The 22,415-nt window shown below is 33.4% G+C and overlaps 3 protein-coding genes across 3 annotated transcripts; 2 read left to right on the top strand and 1 right to left on the bottom strand.

Moving 5' to 3' along the window:
- Positions 1-1,573: 1,573 nt before the first annotated feature.
- LOC9316530 (putative defensin-like protein 190) lies at positions 1,574-2,784 on the top strand. The gene is made up of 2 exons (XM_002878590.2): positions 1,574-1,825; positions 2,467-2,784. Exons 1-2 carry the CDS (start codon positions 1,705-1,707, stop codon positions 2,673-2,675), a joined length of 330 nt encoding a protein of 109 aa, XP_002878636.2. The 5' UTR covers positions 1,574-1,704; the 3' UTR covers positions 2,676-2,784.
- Positions 2,785-9,158: 6,374 nt separating this feature from the next.
- LOC9314705 (1-aminocyclopropane-1-carboxylate synthase 4) lies at positions 9,159-11,818 on the bottom strand. Its single transcript, XM_021027370.1, has 4 exons — positions 11,005-11,818; positions 10,762-10,893; positions 10,521-10,681; positions 9,159-10,432 (listed from the first exon to the last, which is right to left on the bottom strand). The coding sequence occupies exons 1-4, from the start codon at positions 11,149-11,151 to the stop codon at positions 9,352-9,354; spliced, it is 1,521 nt and encodes a 506-aa protein (XP_020883029.1). The 5' UTR covers positions 11,152-11,818; the 3' UTR covers positions 9,159-9,351.
- A 7,714-nt stretch (positions 11,819-19,532) lies between these two features.
- On the top strand, positions 19,533-20,702 carry LOC110229035. The gene has a single exon (XM_021027770.1). The coding sequence runs from the start codon at positions 19,533-19,535 to the stop codon at positions 20,700-20,702; it is 1,170 nt and encodes a 389-aa protein (XP_020883429.1).
- Positions 20,703-22,415: the final 1,713 nt, after the last annotated feature.

The following is a 22,415-nucleotide window of genomic DNA, read 5'->3' on the forward strand; positions in this document are numbered from 1 at the left end:
ATTAACGGGAAAAATTTGACATTAAAACACTAATAATATTACTAATATATTTAGTGAAAAATATTAAATATTCTTTTGTCGAAGATTAGTTTTAATTTTAATTTTTTCTTCTTTCTTTTCCAAAATTGTTGTTGCCATTTTAGATTTGATTTAAAAAAATTATTACCTTATTGTATAGAAAATAAATTCATGAAGGAAAAAAATGAATACTATCGAAAAATGAATACTATCGGAAAGAAGAAATACAGAGAATTAAGGAGTAAAATATATACATAAGGAAAGAAAAATATTATTCAAAAAAACTAAGTTATTATATCCAAAAAATGTCTCGATCATGGAACTTCTAATATACTCTTTGAGACTACACAACCATCATACAAAATAACCTTTTAAAAAATGTGGCCCTAAAATATAGGATAGGGATCCTTGTTCAAAATGCCAATTTTTGAAATTTTTTTCGAAAATGCCATTTTTACTAAAATTTTACGGAAATGCCATTTTTTAACATTTAAGAATGTACGTATTTACGATTTTGTTTTGCAAAAATACATTATAACAAATACTAAACCCTAAGAACAAATGGAACCGACTAAACCCAAACGTAATGGGTAAAACGCATGTTAAATCATATGTCTGAAAAATGACAAAATCTACAAATTATTCAAAAAATAGCATAATCAACAAATGCCACTCTAAAAATGGCAAAATCCGTAATTGATTTTATAGCATATACAATATTTTGTGGCCTAATGCATTAGCTTTACTTGCCTTATTGTAGAGTTGGGCATGGTTGTAAATTATCTTACGGACTGATTGGTTCTGGTTGTGGGTTTAGATTTTTGGCTGTAGATATTAGGTTGTAGAACTTAAAATTTTGGAATGATTAAAATTGTGTGTTTTAGAAAAAAAATGCTTTCTACAGCAAAAAGAAATTAAGTAAGGAAATATTTTGGTTGTGAGTAAAAAAAGAAAAGTCAAATTTTCTAAAGTTAATTGATTAAATTTATTTCAAAGCTTTAATTTTTTTTTTGCTTGTAAAGCACTTGTCAATCAAACTCTTAAAAAGCAAAAATGAATAAGATTTATTAGAATAAAGGTTGACAAGAACGTGTTTTACAAAGTGATACCATGTCCCTACTTTCAAACCTCGAGTGATTCCAAGGAAGACGAAGGGAAAACAGAGGTATGTATGATGACTAAGTGGATAGCCTGAATCTGAGCAACTCAGAGAAAACCTACTAATCAGCCAAGCTAGAGAAAAGAAGGTTGGTTAGTGGCTTAGTGCTTTTAACTATGTTTCTCGCTCTCTAATTGTCGAGCCACTAAAAAAGTTTAATTTTCGAGCCTCCTAGAGTGGCGCACAGAACATTAGAAAAGTGTGGTGCTTATGAGCCGAAAGAAGGCGTAGAAGCCTACGAGCGATACGATGTGTGTTATTCTTTGACTAATAAAATCACTATTCGGCCACCATCAGTAATAATATGTCTTTAAAAAAGATATTAATATTATCTATTATTTTCATATACATAGTTGCAGATTTTGAAATATACTAATCAAAATTAACTAAAAATAGGAAATAATAGGAAAAATCTGTGGTCCATTAAGTTTCTATTTTTCTTTTAGGTTCTAACTAATTTATAGGCATTTTTCATGGATGAAATTCTTTTTTTTAGGAGAAAGAAATTCATTATATAAAACAACTATATGATGCGTACATATATCTATATATTACTGGAAAAGAAAAACAAGTTACAAATGAAAATGGCTAAAGCTGCAAATGATTTCGGTTTCATCACTTGCTTGGTGATTTTCTTGGTGCTAACAGGTATACATTATGATGTTTGAACCTCGTCAAAGTGAGATTTATTGTTTGTGTTTGAATTTCTAACAGTGCATATTATTTTCAAATAAACTCATAATCTTAAATATCTTTTACGTAATTCAATAACTAATTGTAACTGCCAAACACAAGAAAACAACTTTCTGTGCGTTTAGAATTTGCATTAAAGCTTTGAAACTTTATTTTCAAAAAAGGAACAAAAAATGGTTGACAAAAAAAAAACAAACAAAAAATGCTCCGTTTTTCAAACTTTTAATTTAATATTTCTATATATAATATTCACTTGTAAACATAAACATCAACAATCAAAACCAAAATGATTTATGAATGTCTCTATATAATATCTTTCGATCAATTCATTCTAAAAAAATATCTTTCGATCAATTATAATTAAGAGAATTATATTGTCAAGAAGCCTTAGTAGTTGTAAAGGTTTTCTTGTTGATACCATTCGACGACAAAGTTCCTTTATATACACAAGTATGTAATTGACCTACTATAATAAACCGACTTATATATGTCGATATATATATATACAATAGCTCAAACAGGCCCAATATATATGCATTTTAATTTTACTCAAAAATATTTGAATATTTCTTACATATTGATTAACAATGTTATAGGAATATCAAATGGAATGAGAATGACTCAGAAGGTGTCGTGTATAGAAGGTCGAACCTTATGGGCGAGGCGGCATCTTAAGTTTTTATATTGTAGTAGTACTCTATGTGAAGATAATTGCATTAATACTGGTGCTTATAGAAGCGGCACATGTGACATTGAGAACGAAGTGGCAATATGCAGATGTCATCGTTGTAAAATGATGATATAGTTATTTATTTATCATCAATAACTAAAAAGTCAAAATGACTTTGTAATAACATGCAACAATATCTTTCATTATTATAATCCACTAATATTAAAAAGTCAAAAAGACCAAATAGTAACGTGTTTCTCGGAGAAAATTATAAATTATAAAATCCATCAGTTTCTTGTCGACAAAATCCAACACTGTTTAATACTGTAATCACATTCACATACTACATAATGATAGCAATTAGCACATTAATACAAATGGAGGAGTGGCATTCTGGCTCATCATGCCGGGAGGAGAAGGTGATCCAGCTGAGTTCTGCTGCTTTTAGGTCCATTGGCTATGCTTCATCAGTTATGGATATTGGCAATCCTCTAGCAGAGGAAGATGTTGGAAGCCGCCGGTTGGAGTGCTCAGAACTTGAGCCGCTTGCCATCCCTTAGCGTCTTGGATAGCCTTGAGAACTGTTCCTTCAGGAGAGAAGACTCTAGCATTGAAGATTTCTTTGTTTCTGGTAAGCCACAAAGTCCAGCAGATCCAAGGGAACAAAGGACCACATGTGAGACCCACTTGTGGTAAGTATAAAACCTTGTTTCCTTGGGAGATCCTTGCTTTGATTCCTTGAATGTCCCCAGCAGAACAGGAGGTGTTCAATGCTTTCTAGAGATTGTTGTTGGGATTTAAGTTATTAATTATTTATCTAATATCTTCACAAAAAAAAGTATTGACTTTTTGACTCAAACCATAGGTTTACTAAGCTTAAAAATGAAAATTAAAGTGTGTTTTATACTTTCTTTATTCTAATAAAAAATACATAACGAGAAGCTAAGCTCATACATTTTTTTTGTATAACATATTTTCGAAAACAAATTCCGAAAAACACACAAAATAAATTAAAATACATAGGGTATATATATACCGAGAGCTTGTGGCGAAAGAGATCGAGAGCTTGGGACGGTTAAGTCACAAGAATCTGGTCAAGCTTCGAGGATGGTGCAAACACAAAAGTGAGCTTCTGTTAATCTACGACTATATCCCACAAGGGAGTTTATACTCGCTGCTCTACAGTGTACCGAGACAAACCGGTGTTGTTTTGTCCTGGGACGTGCGTTTTCAGATAGCTAAAGGAATCGCTTCTGGTTTGTTGTATCTCCATGAAGAGTGGGAACAAATCGTTGTTCATAGAGACGTCAAACCAAGCAACGTTCTAATTGATGAAGATATGAACCCTAGCTAGACTGGGAGATTTCGGGCTCGCTAGGCTTTACGAACGCGGGTCTCACCACGGTTGTCATGGGCAGCAAAGGCTACACTGCGCCTGAGGTCATTAATAACTGAGTTTCCTCGTCTTCGCGTTTGGTATTTTACTTTTAGAGATCGTCTCCGGGAGGTGATTAGGTATTTGAACGGAGACGAAGAGGTCCCTGATATCGACCCTTCATGCCCTATTTATTATTTAACGATTTATAGTTACGTTACTCCTCTATTTTTTGGGTGAGTTTGTGTTCTTCAAAAAATAATATGATAAATCTATCAATGGTATAACATTAGAGAATAAGAGGAGCAGTATAGGCGTGGATTACATGTTACAATACGTGGAGTTTATTTAATTCAGATATCATCAAATGTTTACAAAAACGAAATGGAAGTAAAGATTAATTTTTCTCCAGTTGTAAACTATCATAAGAAGCAAAAATGAATAGATAAATTTCTTGGTTAATGTGCAGGAAAAAATCGTGAATGTTTTCTCTTTTTAAATAAGAAAACAATACAAAATATATTTTGGTCTTATCGTTGGGATGGGTCTGTCTTAAATAAGAGACCACAAGTGAAATCTAGCCCTTAATCAGCCGAACAAAATTAATATAAATCCAAATAACGAGCATATTTAAATAAGGGGTTTTTATGTTTCGTGGAAAATTTTAGGCCTGAACATAATACCCGAATACTAGGAACTGACCAGAACCTGATCCGAAAAAACTCGATCCAAATCCGAACCTGAAATTTTAAAATACTCGAACGGGTTTTAAACTTCAAAACTCGAAAACTCAAACCCGAACCCGAATTACTACAAGAAAACATTACAATTTCCGACGACGGTATTGGTCGGAAATTTCGGAAATAGCATATTCCGACACATTTCCGACAAAATCAAATTCGTCGGAATTCTTTGGTCGGAAACCATAAGTGGTCGGAAATTCGTCGGAAATTATCGACGAAAACTATTCGTCGGAAATATTTGTCGGAAATTTGTCGGAAAGTTCCGAAATTAGTTCCGACAAAATTTCCGACGACTTTTCTATTTTTTTGTTTTTAAACAAAAAAACAAATAAGAGTATTATAGTTATAATTAAAATAATTATTGAACATCTACAAAAATAGATTAATTGTCACATAACCAATTTTCATTATCACATTATCAGAAAATGAGAATTAAAATTAAAATGAATAAATATATAAATACATAAATGTCTCTATTAATTGAACAAGAGAATGAAAATGTTGAACTTTAAAAAGAAGGAATGATGTTTGAAGTAGAGAGAAGAAGATGTTAATAGAGATTGAGATTGTTGTGTTTGGAATTGTAGAATGGATGAAAACTCATTTGGTATATATAGAAAAAATTTCCGACGATGTATTTCGTCGGGAATTTGTCGGAAACTACTAAAGGCGGTAAATTCAAAGTGTTTAATTTAGAGGATTCTGTCGTTGGATTGACTCTATCAACGGTTCATAATAAACCAAAGGGAATCCTTGTCATTTATAATTTGGATACATGGGTTTAAGATCTGTAAAACTTAGATATGATTTAGATTTAAAATCATTTAGATTTTTAAGTCTGAAAATTTTGATTTTTTTTAAAGTGTTTAATTTCAGTTTTGAATATAAACATATTCTGGGACTTAAAAAAAATGAAATCAAACACTTAAAAAAAATATCACAATTTTCAGATTTAAAAATTCAAAAAATTATATAAATAATAGTTACATGATCCACCTTTTTTCCGTCGGTTACATTATTCGTTTAGAGTTTTATATTTGTGATTTATAATTTAAAAAGTGACTAAATTTAAACAAAATATTTGTATATAGTTTAAAATGGTTATATTTTGATTTTATGGTTTATGATCAAAAGTTAAAGATTTAAGGTTTAGAGTTTATTTTAGTTTTTGAACTATGTTTAAAGAAATTTCAAAACCATTAGTTATCAATTATCATCATATATTTCCCACTTAAGTAAGTTTTGCTATTATGATGAATCACTATGTATAGTAGTTCAAATAAATGTACAAACCTTGATACTTTACATATTGACAACTTTCTATTGGTAAATCTCTAAATAAAATCGCTAGGGTGGCTAAAATTGTCTATTGGTAACAAAATTGTATGAATAGGTATTAGTCGCAAATAAATCGTGTATATGTGGGTAATTTAGGACTTATTTGTAACTTTACTAAGTCTCCGTCTCATAGAGCTACCATTTTAGGTTTTAAAATGACTACATTTAATAAATTTTATAACTAAATAGTTTTTGGAAAGATTAATTTATATGTAAATACTATATAGTTTTACATATTTTCTTATTATACATATATGATGGTTATATTTAGGTTGAATGGTTTACGATTTAATTTATATATATGCATTACAAGAGTTTAAAATTTAAGGTTTAGGGTTCGGAAGTTAACTTTAGGGTTTGAAGTATAGGGTTTGGGATTTAGGTTTAAGATTTGGGGTTAAGTTCTGATTAAAACAAATAAGATTTTGAAAACTACGATTTTTTATAAGTATTAGATCTCAGTTGTTGAATATATTATAGTAAGTAGATAGTTTTTTGAGTTTAGAAATTTAGAGTTTTGTGTTTTAGGTTTAGGGAAATAGGTGAATTTTGATTATATAGACATTTATGGCGACTAAATAGCGACTACAAATCCACCAAATGGCGACTATGTATTGTAGTCGCATAAAACCGGTACAAAAACACCAAAACGAATAATACGTGTTTATTAGTCACCAAATTAGCGACTATTTTGCGTCTATTGGTAATGTAGTCATAAAGTAGTCGCTAAATTACGACTAAATTACCGACTATTCCCTTTGGTCGTTAAAAAGCGACTAATGGACGACCAAATATTTGTAGTCGTAAAATAGTCGCCGAATAGTCGCTATGTAGTCGTAAATTTTGGCGACTACATATGTAGTCATCAGATGTAGTCGGAAAATCCATGTTTTCTTGTAGCGCGCCGAACTCGAACCCAAAGATTTTGGGTTTGCTCATTGTGAACAAATTTTATCTGGCCTAGTTTCAAAAAAGTACCCGATCATACCCGAAATATAAATACATAATATAACAATATATTAGTAATATTTATATTTACAATAACTTAGTGTCTTAAATATTTGGATTTTAAGGTATTTTGGATATTTTAGCTATTTTTAGATAGATTTTGGTAAATAATACTCAGGGTTTTTAGATAATTTATGTATTTTCAAGTAGGTTGAACAGATTTGGATTCAAAAATTTTGATTTTTGGATACTTTGGGTAAACTCGAATCCGAACCCTAAAAACCCGACCTGAACCCGATCCGAACCCGATCAAAAAACCCGATCCAAACCGACCCGAATACCTGAACGCTCAGGCATAGAAAATTTGCAAAATCAGTGGTAGACTATATGAAAAGTAGTCCTCGAATAAGATATAGTTGCTGCTGATGGAGTTGTTGAATGAGTCAAGAAGTAATACAAGTAATACAAGATTATGTCTGATAGAATCGCTGAATGATTCAAGAAATAATTCAAGAGGCTGCTGTTTTTGTGTGAGTGTCGGTTTCTAGAAGGTTTGAGAAAATATGTTTGGAGCGTGTTTAGAGGATGAATCACAAAGGAAAAAGGACTTAAAGAGATTTGGAAGACTTGATAAAAATGGAGTTTAATGAAGAAAAGAAAAAGTCTAAAGGAAATTTACTTTTCCTTATGAAAATTGGAAATCTTCTCCTATGGTGATTAAGAAATCGTTTTGGCTATATAAGGAGGAGTTGAGGACGTCTTTGAGAGGCAAGAGAGCTGAGGCATAAAGAAAAATCATTGAGAGCTTTCTGTGAGATAAATTGTGTGCAACATAGTTTTGCGGTTTTGTGCTTGTGTGATCAAGTGGTTTTGTTTTGAAGTCTAGGCTCAAGGGGAGTTTAGCTCAGGATTAGGTTACCTGATTAAATCTAGACTCAGGGAAAGTTTAGTTAAGGGTAGAGATTATCCTTAAGGTTTCACATTATAGAAGGGAGCGGTAAATCAAGAGGGTTGTGCTTGTTTTACGCGTTTGCGAATTGGTTGTAATTTGCTTTCTTGTTCTAGTGAAATCGAATCTGGACTTGGTCCCGGAGAATAGGAAAAACCGAACCTCGTTAACAAAATTCTTGTCTCATTTACTTTCTGCAATTTATATTAACTCATTCGCACTTACAGTTTACACTTTCTCTCCAACAACTGTATATACCAAAATATAGTTCTGGTGATTAAAAAAAGGGAAAGTTACTAGATTGACCCAAATAATGATTTTAATTACTAGAATGTCTCATAAAATTAGGAGGTTAGATGAGTTATTTTCATGACGATAATACCCTTTCTCTCTTTGTTAGGAAAAAAAAATAATTCAAATTTGCCCTCAAATTTTTTCGAAAAACGTGAAAAAAACTTAGGAAATTTTTTTGGCTTTTTAAAAGTCTGCTGGATTCGTTATGACAGGTTTATTTTCAATGGCAGACTTATTTATCAACGACAGATTTTTTGTGACAGATTTTTTATCTCTCACAGACTTAATTTAACAAGTTATGACATATATTTATTTTGTTGTAGTTTTTTACTCCACTACAGACTTATTTTTTGATGACACCACAGACTTTCATCACTTTGACAGATTTATTAAAATTAGTGGCAGATTTATGTTTATAGTGGCCTCAGACTTTTTATTTTCATAAAAATATCTGTCATCAAGTGACAGATTTGTTTTTGGAAAAATAATTACTAGAATGACTTAGTAGTGATAACATATTTTTTTAATGTTATGACAGTTTTTATTTTTTAAACAAAAAAACTGTCGAGTGATAGCAGATTTGTCATACAAAAAAAAAATTGCTAGATTGACATACAATCGCAAATGAAATATTTTTGTGATGACAGATTTTATTTACATTACGACAGATTTATGATTAGTTCAAAAAAAACTGTCACATTACAACAGATTTAGTGATGAAAAAAGAAATTGCTGGAATGACTTCATATAGTGATGACAGATATGTTTTAAGCAATGACAGATTTTAATTTTTATTCATATTATGACAGATTTTATATACCTATTTGATGACAGACTTTTCATGATGGACTACATATTTTAAGAATGACAAATCGTAAGTCTTCGTCGGAGTCGCGAAAGTGACTGAGTTTTAATCAATGAGGCTGAGAAAAAAAACATGAGGCTGAGAAAAAAAACGTGAAAGGCAGTCGTAATTTAGGGCTAGTTGGTTTTTTTTGTTTTGTTAGGGTTTTGTAATTCTAATTTAAATGTTATATTGTTTGATTTTTTTTTAAAGCCTAATAAAATTGAATTGGGTTTTTGGTCATTTTACCCAAAATTTGTGTTAGTCTAGTAAACTACAAAACTAGGGTGTCAATCTAGTTATTAATCTCTAAATTTGAGTCAATCTGGGTAATTTTCAGTTAAAAAAATTACATCATCACTTGAGAGTTTGGAGGGGAAAAAAAAATTATACTTTAAAATAAAAACCGGACTATCGTTCAATTCTTCAGCCTCACGGTCGTGAAACGATAGTCGAAAAACCCAGTTAGAGACATTTGACATCGTCTTCTTCCTCAAACCTTTTAGTTTTTGGCTTTCACTCTTTTGGCAACTCCTCTTTGAGTTTCCATCATCAACGAACTTCTTCAATCTCTTTAAAGCAAGCTTTAATGTCTCCTCACTCATGTTCGTGAAACAAACTCTAAACCAACCCGGTTCTTCACAATGGCACGACGAACCAGGAGAGATGTTGAGCTTCACTTCGTAAACAATCTTCTTCCAAAGATCCATCTCCGCTTCGAACGTTTTAGAGCTAAGGAGAGGTCTCATGTCGACCCAACAAAAGAGTCCGGCATTACTCTTCAGACATTTGATCCCTATGGCCTCTAGACCCAACACGAGCTTTCTTTGTCTGTTCTTGAGCCGTTTTTGGTTCTCTCGAAGGTAGTTCTTAGTGAACTTCTTGTCAGATAATAATGAGGATAGTAGGTATTGTGTTTGGGAGGAGACAAGGCCGAAACTCGACATTTTTGTAGCGGTAGAGATGACATCTTTGTCATTGGAGTAAATGGCTCCAACTCTAAAACCAGGGAGGCCTAGATCTTTAGATAAGCTATAAACAATGTGGACACGGTTCAAAACATCGGTGTTTTCGAGTTGATTATTTTTTAGAATCTCCATGACGCTGACAAATTCTGAAGAGTTGAATATTGTGCCTGAATATATCTCGTCACTTACTAAATGTATATTCTTATTCATAGTGATGAAATCAAATAGAATGTTGAGTTCGGTTTGGGTTGTTGTCGTGCCCAAAGGGTTAGATGGGTTGGTAATAAGTATTCCTTTGACGTTTAGGTTAAGCTTCTTGGCTTGCTCGTAGGCTTCTTCGAGTGTAAGTTTCGTTATGCAAAACCCGTTAGTACTTGAGCATTGGATTGGTACAATCTCAACCCCGGTTCGCCATTTTAGATCCCTATCAAACCTGAAGTGTAAAAGTATACAGGGGTTTTAGTTAGGTAAAGTTTGTAGTCATGATGGAAATTTTACGTGTAAGCAAACAGTGTACTAACCCTGGATAATATGGCGTGGGAAGCAAGAAAGCGTCGTCGGGATCTGCAAGACAAAACATTAGAGTTTCGTTTGCGGAAGTGGCTCCAGCAGTGAGCACAAGGTTGTTCGAATCATAAGAAACTCGGTTTCCTCTATTTTCTGACATGTAATCAGCCAAGGCCTGAAAATCATTCGAGCAAGATCAGCAAACTGCAAATAAATTTGATACTCATTGATTGATATATACAATAATAATCTTACATTTTTGAAGGAAGAGAGGCCATGGTAGTCTTGAAAGAGAGCGAGTTCCCGGAAAATAGACTGGCCATCTCTCTTGAAACAGGCTGCGTCTGTGTTTTGTGCAAGCCATGACTCTAGTAGATCAATGCATAACTACAGAAGTCCAATAAAATTAAACATACTTTAATTAGTCTTTATGTCATGAATACATAAATATATTTTGATTTATATTAGTGTACATGCAGTTGAATAATATTTGTTTACCTGATTTTCAGCAAGACCCATTTGGATAATGCCGTGAGGGTTCTTCATAACGTCGTAAGGATTCTTCTCGTACTCTTCCCAACCAAGGAAATACGAAGAGTCTTGGCCATGGCTGTTGCATGTAGCTTTTCTTGACAATAGAACCATTTCTTTTGTTCTTGTTTTTTTTTTAATAAAAGACTTAACAATAAATTGAAAACTCTAGAACTAGAGAAAGAGTTGTGAGAGAGGCTGAGAGAGATAGATAGATCGAGCGCGTTGTTGTTGGCAAGCTACGAGAAGTCTAAGAGTGAATGCATGTTTATATATAGTTTCATGCGACGCCAAAATGCACAAAAGAGGGGGATTCTAATTATTTTCATTATCCGATTTACCAACATGGGTTTTCTTTTGATTTTTTAAAAGTTTTAGTGATTCTAAAATTTAGATATAAACGGATTTATTTTGTCAATAAATAGCAGTTTCTTAATCTACTAAATTTAAGTATGAATGGAGAGACGGCGGTAAAATTGATACAAGCAACTATTACGAGTTTCATTTTCTTAATGTTAAATATATTGGCATTTTGAATAATGTTTTGACATATAAATTAAATCAAATTAGAATAGGAAAAAAGTGGAAGCAATGGAGAAATGAGGACGCTATACCGACAGGAAATCTCCATGTAAAATGGCTCCTTGTATACAAATATTAAATAATGTGACCCACACAAAAAAAATATACATAGAAAAAAAAAAAAAGAAGAGAAACATGTCAATGTTTTCAATTTGAGGACTATTTGGAGGGTCTATCATGTTGGTCCACGTTGCCCCCCCCGATCGTATCCCTCTCTCGTATTCTATGTCGGCTATTTTTTTCAACGTTTTAAAGCTTTTAACAAAATTTTCCATACGTGTTATAACTTTTTTTTTTTGTCGCCATATAATGTTTTTGGTAGTTAAACTAGGTTATAATTCATATTTAAGTAGTAAATAGTTTCAAACGGGTGAATATGAGGTTAAAACTTACATCCTCTATGATATCAATGGCTTTTCCACCAAAATTATTTACCTAAATAACCAAACGAAATGCTATCAATCTAATTAACCCTATAATTAATAAAAATATTTAACAAAAAAAAGTTAGAGAGATATTTTGGATGAATATAATTCCTTAATGATATCATTGATAATATATTATTAACACATTGTAGATTCATTTTGTCACGCACTTGATTGTATGAAAAGAGTTCTATATATTAATCATAAAATTCAAAACACTTTTATTGAATATCAGTATGTATTTATTAAATATTACTACTAAATAACTAAATGTAGTGTTTCACAAATGAAATAGAAAATAAATTTCACCTTAAACAAAAAATGAGCCAAAATAAACTGATACCATGAAATGAAACTTAGGGCAATTCTCTCAAATAGTAACTATGGTTAGCCGACTCAGATTCTAACAGTAACCTCTAGTTTGCTGCCTAACCAAATTCAAAACCCCTCTTCACGAATTTGATTTATATGAAAGTAGGTTAAGTTGATGTTTATACAAAACTAACATTATAAAGGAAGATTTATCTTTAAAATATCGAACTTATGACAAAGGATAATTTATTAATTTAGATGATGTAGTGTCGTGAATGTCGAAAATTACTCTACAACTTCATTTTTAATTAATGGCGTCTACACACGAAATTATAATGTATTTAACCATCTACTAGGAACAAAAAGTGTATCAAAATTTTGAATGAAATATATAGACTATACAAGTTAGTTATATCGTCGGAAACTTGTACAAAAAAAAAATGTTCATATAAAGAAAGTTTCGAAGGACGAACCAATAATTAATTTAACTTTAGCTGTCAAAATCATCTAAATTGTTCTTCAGTTCTAGTTCTCCAATTGTATTTCCCGAATTTAACAACTTATGATACCGAATTACAAAACTAACTACGTGTTTTGCAGTTTGAAACACATGTCGACCCATGAATATAGTTTTTTTTTTTTTTTCAAGTTTTAAAATATAGCGGAGACAATAAAGAAACAAGAACCCATTAATCAGCCCTTAGTTTATCGCTTAAAGTAACTATTACTAAGTCTTATTAAAAAAAGAGAGATTATTTCTGTTTATAGGTAATTGTTCTAAATATATAAAAGAAGGAGATAATCAAGTTCCAGTTTACATTATTGCAATTCACTTTCCTTGGGGACAGATTATTGAAGTTAGGTGAAATGTTGTAGGGGCACGATGATCTTGTTTTGGAGACTTTTAAGTTTTTGTCTTCTATTTACTTTCTTTTTTGTTAAAGTTTTTTATTTACTTTCTTAGAGATTATTTAATTTCATTGATGACATAAAATAAATAGGGATAATTGGGTAAGAGACGTTATTGGAGGAGCTATTTAATTTTTTGGTAAACTGACATAAGACTCAGAACAACACTAATTTTAGCCCCTATTTTGCCTAATTTTAATCCCACTCGCTTCTGATATTTAGACTTTGAATCGATCCATTGCGTGAGACAAATGAATTGATGTTTGTTGTGGATGTCTAAAACATTTTGTAAATCTATGTATATATCTTGCATGTTGTCTTCCTCGTCGATTAGATTGAATATCTAATAAATATTTGTAGTTATATGTATACAAATGTTAATAATGGTCTATATACAAGTTTTCATGTATACAAATGTTAATAACGTTCTATGTACGTATTTACATATATATAAATGCTAATAACGATTTATATATATATATATATATATATATATATATATATTTATATGTACACATAGACCGTACTATTTAACACCATAATTATTTCTAACGATCTATGTATATGTTTATCTGTATACAAATGTCAAAATCGTGTAAAATATTCATTGGGTGTCCATGCAACTATGTTAGTTGTCTATATTCAAATTTGAGTTAGCTCAAGTTAAGATCTATTGCATTTATTAACGATCACTTCGTTCTTTTTGTCGACGCGGCGATGTCAGTTCACCTGGCAGCATTTATTATATGGCAGGTTGTTCCTTCGGCTCCCTTAAGAGACACGATCCTTCACCACGCGCATTACCAAACGCACATATGGTTTTTTCGTTATTAAATGGAACTTCAGACCCATACATATTCTTTTTTTTTCAGTTTGTCTCTGACGATTTCTACTAACGTCTTTTACCTAATTTTCTTTCCCAAATAATGTCTCTGCGCTAATTCACCAAAAAAAATATAAGTATTTTTGTTGTGTAAAGAACGTTGTAATTAAGAAAACTTAGTGGTTAATAATGTTCAACTCACTGGTCCATCTATTATATTTGAGAAGTAACAGAATTACAGACTCCCTCTGTTTCATTGGTTTTAACCAAAATATTATTTTTTAATAAAAATATTCAATGAAAACCAATTAAAGAGAAACAATCATTTGATTCTTTTTTAATTTTTTAGATAAATTAATTTCTTATATATGGGAATGTGAAAATACTTTATATTTTAATATAAAAAGAAACTCCAATTCATCTTATATTTTGAAAAAAAAAAGTATATATTAGACAATTCTTACTTTGATATGATCTTTTGATAAGCTTTGTAACTTTCAAAGCTTAACAACACCAAGTGAGTGCTCACAAGTTAAGACAAACATGTCATTTACGAGGTCTAAAGCACATGCTTTCCGCTAATCAACTTATGTTTTTTTGTCGCTTAAATACGAACAATTAATTACTACTCCCTCCGTTTCGTTTTAGTTGTCGTTTAAGGTTTTCTCACACAAATTAAGAAAAACATTAAATTTTCTGTTTTACTTTTTATTAATATATCTTATAAAAATTTTCATTGGTCAAAACATTAAAACAATAGGGATAATATTGGAATTTTTACCAAACATTTGCATTGAAAATCTAAAACGACAACTATTATAAAACAAAATTTAAGTCCTAAAACGACAACTAAAACGAAACGGAGGGAGTAATATACATATATATACGCAATGCATTTCAATACTCGCTTTGTTTCTATTTAATTGTAGTTTAAGGTTTTAGCACATAAATTAAAAAATTATTTAATTTTTTGTTTTTTATTTTAAAATATATTTAATTATCTATTTATAAACAATTTAACCAACGAAAAAACAAACTGCAGAATATCAAGAGTTATAAATAATAAAATAATTATAAATTTTGTATTGAAAATTAAAAACAACAAATAAAATGAAACACTTATTAAGGGCCTGACTGGTTTAAACGCAGCGGTTGCGGTTGCGGTTGCGGGAGTTTGCGGAAGCAGGCAGTTGCGGCTTCAAGCGTTATCAAGCGTTTTGAACGACTGGTTTAGCGTTTGAAAATGGGTACGTTTGCGGGAGTTTTATGACTGGTAAACCAGCGGGTGCGGTAGCAGTTAAATAAAAAAATGACCAAAATAAATAAAAAATATTACAAAAAAATAAATAAAAACACCAATATATTATTATGATAATATTAGAAAAATTGAACATGCTTAATAATGAAAACCATAAATAAAGAACTAAATAATTATTCAAAAATAAATAAATTTTGTAACAAGATAGTACTTTATGCATCTGGTTTAACATCAAGTAATGGGACAAATTGTAAATAACGTTGAATTCAATCAAAAAGCAAGTGAGTTTCTATTCGAGAAAACAAATCGAAACATATATTCAATCAAAAAGCAAAGCAATACGTAATGAAAAGAAAAAAAACGATGTCATGAAAAAATATTCAAAAAGTTACATATGAGGTGATGAATGAATAAAAGGATATATGATGCTTACGTTTGGTTATTGATTTTCATCAGTTTGGATGGAAGACATTGAGAGAAATAGAGTTTTAGAATATTATTAGGGTTTCTGATGAGAACGTGATACAAAGATAAAAAATTTATATATGATTAATATATATTATAATAATTATAAGTAAACGTTTGGATTTTTAAAAAAAAAAAAAAAAAAAAAAAAATCCAACCGCTACCGCCCGCAACCGCAAACGCTTGCGGGAAGGAGCTTTTGAAATTCAGCGATTTCGAACGGTTCGAAGCGGTACAGAGCGGTTTCTATGATTGGTACCAACCGCTAATAACCGCAACCGACCGCTAGTAACCGCTAGGAGGATGCTAGCGGGAGAACCAATCAAGCCCTAAGAAACAGAGGTAGTATAAACTAGGTAAGAATCTATACGGAAAGTTTTTGTAGAAATTTCCAAAAATAGTACTAAAACAAGTTTTATGGACATTATAGCACACAACTCCATAAACTTCCAAAATAGCATTAGTTGACTCACTATTAAGTTTTTGTTGTAAAAGTATCATCACTAGTTTAGTTTTTCCAATAATACCATAATTTTTATATAAAAAGTATTCAACCAAAATAAATTATAAAAAAAAATTAAAATATTATATTTGGGTTATCTATTTCCAATTTAGGGTATATATTTTCACCATTTAAAAGAGATATTGATGCCCACACGGCTGTGGTCTAGTGGTAAGGGAGAATTGAGGGAAAAGTTGGAAGGAACTAACCCATGTTCGATCTACCCTGAAAACAAAAATCACATTTGTGTGGGAAGTCTGAGCTTGAGCCTTGGCCCAAGCAATTCACATAGTAATCCGGGATAAGGCTAACTGGATACCCTCGAGCATTAGTCGGAAAGCATTCCAAACTTGGGGTTAGGCAGTGTGGTAGTCCAACACCTAGGTGTTGGCGACGAGTCCACATGGTAGCACTTCGGTGCGTTCCCCCCGAGGCTGACCGGATCAACTGATCGGGTCTATCAAAAAAAAAGAAAAAGATATTGATTTATTGTAATATTAAATTTTTGTTATTATATTTGGGTTCCTTATTTCTAATTTAGGATATATATTTCCACCATTTAAAAAAAAGATTTTGTTTCATTTTAATATTGTTTTGTGGTATTATATTTGGGTACCATGTTTTCAATTTAGACTATATATTTCCATCATTTAAATTTTTTTTTGTCTATGGAGCCCCAAGTATGGAAAATAGAGTTCTGTTCTGGTCTTCAATGACCGAGTTGGGGGAAAACAAAGATTCTCCATAATTGCTTACCGGAGATTTCAACGATATCCTGGACAACAGTGAGAAATTTGGAGGTCCTCCTAGATGGGAAGGATCCTTCCTGGCTTTCCGCAGCTTTGTATCCCAGCAGGGACTTTGGGACCTCAAACACTCCGGAAATTCTTTCTCTTGGAGAGGGAATCGCTACAGCCACTTTATCAAATCTCGGCTTGATCGATCAATGGCTAATTGCTCTTGGGCAGAGAAATTCCATCGGGAAGGTGCCGTTATCTCAGATTTGAGGGCTCAGATCATAAGCCGCTTGTGACCTATTTTAATGACTCCCACCGTCGAAAAAAGGGACTGTTTAGATTTGACAGGAACCTAACTGAGAAGGAAGAAATTTCAGATCTGATCAAGAAAGCTTGGGCGCAGGATCACAACCCATCCACCATACCAAAGCTTGATCGCTGCCGTAGGAAAATTATTGAATGGTTGAAAGAGAACCATAAAAACAGTACCTTAAGCATCAAGCAAAACCAGGAGGCTCTCGAAGTTGCCCTCTCAGCGGATGTTCCAGATCCTATCGTAATTGCATCTACTACAGCGCTACTGGAAAAAGCCTACAAGGAGGAAGAAAGCTTCTGGAAACAGAGAAGCCGCATTCACTGGCTCCACAGTGGTGACCGCAATTCATCTTTCTTCTATGCGGTTACTAGAGGAAGAAGAGCTGTCAATGCCTTCTCAGTTATCGAAGATGTTCAGGGAGTGGAAGTCTTTGAGGAAGATCAAATTGCAAACACAATAGCTAAAGTGTTCCAAGGCATCTTCACCACTAATGGTAACTCCAACTTCAAGCTAGTTGAGGAAGCTATTCAACCAAAAATCACAGAGGCTATGAATGCTTCCCTTATTGATATTCCTTCCCAACAAGAAATTAAGGAAGCTGTATTTGCTATAAATTCAAGTAAAGCTCCAGGCCCAGATGACTTTTCTTCTAAATTCTATCAAGCCTATTGGCCTTCTATTGGAGAGGATGTGTCCAGAGAAGTTAAAGCCTTCTTTGAATCAAGCGAGTTGAACTCCCGCCATAATGAAACTCATGTTCGCCTCATCCCAAAGGGAACAGCTCCGAGAAAGGTTGGAGATTACAGGCCCATAGCCTTATGTAATGTTCATTACAAAATCATCGCAAAAATCCTTACTAAGAGGCTCCAACCAATTCTACACCTTCTCATCTCTCCACATCAATCGGCTTTTGTGCCTAACCGAGCCATTTCCGACAATGTCCTTATAACTCACGAAGTTCTCCACTTCCTCCGCACATCTGAAGCCAAGAAATATTGCTCAATGGCGGTGAAGACGGACATGAGTAAAACGTATGATAGAATCGAGTGGGGATTCCTTGAGGCGGTTCTCCTTAGGCTGGGATTCCATTCTCTTTGGATATCTTGGATAATGGAATGTGTTAGGACTGTATCATACAAGTTCCTTATCAATGGAACCCCACAAGGCCAAGTTATACCGTCGAGAGGCCTTCGTCAAGAAGACCCTCTATCCCCATATTTATTCATTCTTTGTACGGAAGTACTCTCGGGGTTATGTTCTAAGGCTCAAGCTCATGGTAAGCTTCCCGGCATCAAAGTGGCAAGAACTAGCCCCCCTATAAATCATCTCCTCTTCGCGGACGATACCATGTTTTTTTGTAAGTCTAGTGCTTCTTGTTGCTTGGCTCTCAAGAGAATTCTAGACCAATATGAATGCATCTCCGGGCAGTGTATCAACCTCAATAAGTCGGCCATTACCTTCTCAGCTAAAACCTCCGGAGATACTAAATCAAAAGTTAAGCTTGCGCTTAATATAAATCAAGAAGGTGGTCTTGGTAAGTATCTCGGCCTCCCGGAGCATTTTGGTAGAAAGAAACGAGATATTTTCTCTTCGATAGTGGACAAAATTCGACAAAGAGCCCACAGTTGGACATCCCGCTTTCTCTCCGGAGCCGGAAAGCAAGTCCTTCTCCAATCCATTCTCACCGCAATGCCGTCGTATGCAATGTCATGCTTCAAACTCCCGAGCTCACTTTGCAAACAAATACAATCTGTTCTCATGCGCTTTTGGTGGGATGACAAGCCAGGGAAAAGGAAAATGAGTTGGGTCGCGTGGGAGAAGATAACTAGACCTAAATTTGCAGGGGGATTGGGATTCAAAGATATTGAAGCATTCAATGACGCTTTCGTAGCAAAGATAGGGTGGCGCCTACTCCACAATCCTGAGTCACTATTGGCTAAGATATTACTGGGCAAATACTGCCACCATTCTTCCTTCTTGGAGTGCCCTTCCCCATCCTCAGCGTCACATGGTTGGAGAGGTATTCTCATCGGTCTTGAGTTGCTCAAAAAAGGTTTGGGATGGTCTATTGGTGATGGTTGTAAGATCCAGGTATGGAAAGACCCGTGGCTCTCTCTACATCACCCTCAAGCTCCCTTTGGTCCACCGACAGCTTTACAGGACTCCATGCTAGTCAAAGACCTGCTGGACCCGGTAACCAATGAGTGGAACCCAGCAGCCATCCGGTCTACTTTACCTCAGTATGAGGACGCCATAAGATCTATCAACACCAATAACTTACAGTTACATGATTCCTTGATTTGGCTACCTGAAAAATCAGGAATTTACTCCACCAAAACGGGATACCACCTAGCTGCTAATGGTTCTTTTGCAGGGACTGAGCCTCCTAAGGATTTTAGCTGGACAAAGAGCATCTGGCAGTTAAAAGTGATCCCAAAAATTAAAAACTTCCTGTGGAAGGCATCTAACGGAGCTCTCTCCCTAGGCAGCAACTTGGCAAAAAGAGGCTTGATGACTTCACTCTGTTGTAAAAGATGTGGAGAGCGGGAAGATGAACTCCACCTCTTCCTCCATTGTCCTTATACGCAAAGAGTGTGGTCAGCGGCTCCCCTGTACCATCACTTTCTCGCAGGTACCTTCCCAAACTTCCAAGCTCTGTTAACCAAGGCTCTGTTATCTGTTGCGCTGCCCCCCTTGGGTCTGTATGCAACTCCTATGGCTCCCTGGATTATGTGGAACCTGTGGAAAGCCAGGAACCTCCTCATCTTTGAAGACATAGCCTTCTCAGAACAGGATATAATTCTGAAATCCCTAAAGGAAGCTAACGAGTGGCAATCAGCTCAATTAGCTTTACCAAAACAACGTGCTAGACCCGTAGCTCCCCTGACTACGCAGCATAACATTCCAACCCACAAATGCTATGTCGATGCGGCATGGAGTGCTCCCACAGGAAACTGCGGCCAAGGCTGGATCCTTTTGGACCCGCTGGGGAACACCCTTATCCGATCATCTATGTCTCGAGGCTTTGTAGGTTCCGCGCTATCTGCTGAAGCTCTGGCCATCCGGAGTTCACTAACAGCGCTGTCGAGGTCCCCCATCCTCGCGTCTATCAGGCGGCTTGAAGTTCACTCGGACTCTCAAGTCCTGATATCCATCCTCAACTCCAAAGCTAGTTCTAAAGAACTCAAAGCTATCATCCATGACATCTTTTGTCTAAGTACAAAGTGGTCATCTATCTCTTTTATTTTCGTCCCTAGGTTGGACAATGTAATCTCTGATTCCTTAGCAAAGACTGCATTGATTGCAGCAAACTCTTCCTCCCTTAGGGGAGTGTAATCTCCTTTTTAATTAATGTCACTTCTAGTTTGCCCAAAAAAAAAAAAAAAAATTTTTTGATTCAATTTAATATTAGGTTTGTATGCTCTCATTTTCTATTTTAGTTAAAGTTTAATTAAAGTTGAAGGTGCTATTTGTGGAATTTAAGAAATGTTATGCTAGTTTTGGGAAAAAATGTTTTTGGTGCTATTTTTGTCAATTGCCCAAATTTTTGTGCTATTTAATTTTATTAATAATCTTATTTATAATAATTTTTTATTAGTTTATTAAGAAAAGTAAGTTACAAGGTGGATGTGTTTGGATTTATAATATATTTTAAACACGATTTGGAAATCAAGGCAGACTATCTTTCATGTATTTAAAACTAATGTTTCTGAAGTTGACAAAAAAAAATAAAAAAATATTTAGTCTTATTATGATATAAGAATGAACAAACTATATTTCTAATCAAAATGATACTGAAATCATAAAATGACACATGTTTAAAAAAAATGTTTACTCTGAAATTATATTTATTCTGAAACAGAATGCATATTAATCATCACATAAAAATTAACCTCTACAATATTTAAAAAAAAACAAAAACCTATACAATTATGTTTTTGAATATGCAACAGCTTATTCTATTCTGTCCATAGAGTAATGTCTCTGTGTATGTATAAAAATGTGCATGTTACTTAATTATTGTATTCTTACAATGATGATTAAGATCAAGAGGGTCCATATGAAAATGAGTGACAACTAAGATGACGTTCACGTTGTCTTGGTCCTCGCATATATCCTAGGAGCTATGGACCAACTCTTGCTTCACCTCTTCCATAACGTAGGACCCTTCTTTAATTTTACATTACTTGGCTTCTTTTGTCATTTACTATCTAATAAAACAAAAACAAAATTGATTTGGTTTTGTCGTCACAACAACATTTTTCAAATTATATCCAACAAGATGTATCATACTTGTAGCTCAAGATTATAAAAGTGTTAATATCTTTGAAATTTCCTTCGATTCGAATACACATAGAAACAATCCGATCTCAGTGAACAACGTATGAGTTTGTTTATTGTTCATATGAATATGGTAATAATGTTTTTTTTTTTAATTTATGGTAATAATGTTATTTGAAATGTTACATTATATATTGCATTATAACTACGACGATTTATTGAGTTAATGACAAAAGCTTGTAATAATAAATACGGTTTCTTAGAGTTTCTATAGTGAGAAGGCTTCGAAGTATGTGTCTTCCTTTTTGGCTCTTGTTTTTAACAACTTGCAAATTTGGTCGATCGATTGATAACTACATTGTCTTCACATTCATGAAGTCAACGAAAATAACGCATTTCTATATCCTTACAATTTGCAAAATTTAAAGGAGCCAAATTAGTTGACAACAATATAAAGCCATTCGAGACTATAACAACATCTCTCGAATCAGTAGGACTAACAAAATTCAAGTGAAAAACTACACTTACACATGATATGTTCAATTTCGATTCCATTAGAGCCTTAAATTTGTCTGCATAGAGAGATGCCAATGTGGGTCAATTTTAAGAACACAAAGAGTATACACAACATTGAAGCATGGAGTGTTGTTGCTTTGAAATGGATCTTTCGACTGAAGCAGGACATTTTAGAAACATTGCAATAAATATAAACTTTTCACTAGCGTTACCAACAAAAAAAATATCCAGCCTTGCTTTGAAAGCTCTTCT

Source organism: Arabidopsis lyrata (genome assembly GCF_000004255.2).
Source record: "Arabidopsis lyrata subsp. lyrata unplaced genomic scaffold ARALYscaffold_4, whole genome shotgun sequence".
NCBI lineage: Eukaryota > Viridiplantae > Streptophyta > Magnoliopsida > Brassicales > Brassicaceae > Arabidopsis > Arabidopsis lyrata.

What these genes read in the sequence shown, in the direction of transcription:
- LOC9316530 (XM_002878590.2), top strand. Translation starts at nt 1,705, where the DNA reads ATGATGCGTACATATATCTATATATTACTGGAAAAGAAAAACAAGTTA. An exon ending in GATTTTCTTGGTGCTAACAG is followed by an intron (nt 1,826 to 2,466) that starts GTATACATTATG and finishes ACAATGTTATAG; the next exon opens with GAATATCAAATGGAATGAGA.
- LOC9314705 (XM_021027370.1), bottom strand. Translation starts at nt 11,151, where the DNA reads ATGGTTCTATTGTCAAGAAAAGCTACATGCAACAGCCATGGCCAAGAC. An exon ending in TGGGTCTTGCTGAAAATCAG is followed by an intron (nt 10,894 to 11,004) that starts GTAAACAAATAT and finishes GGACTTCTGTAG; the next exon opens with TTATGCATTGATCTACTAGA. An exon ending in GCCTCTCTTCCTTCAAAAAT is followed by an intron (nt 10,682 to 10,761) that starts GTAAGATTATTA and finishes AATGATTTTCAG; the next exon opens with GCCTTGGCTGATTACATGTC.
- LOC110229035 (XM_021027770.1), top strand. Translation starts at nt 19,533, where the DNA reads ATGCTAGTCAAAGACCTGCTGGACCCGGTAACCAATGAGTGGAACCCA.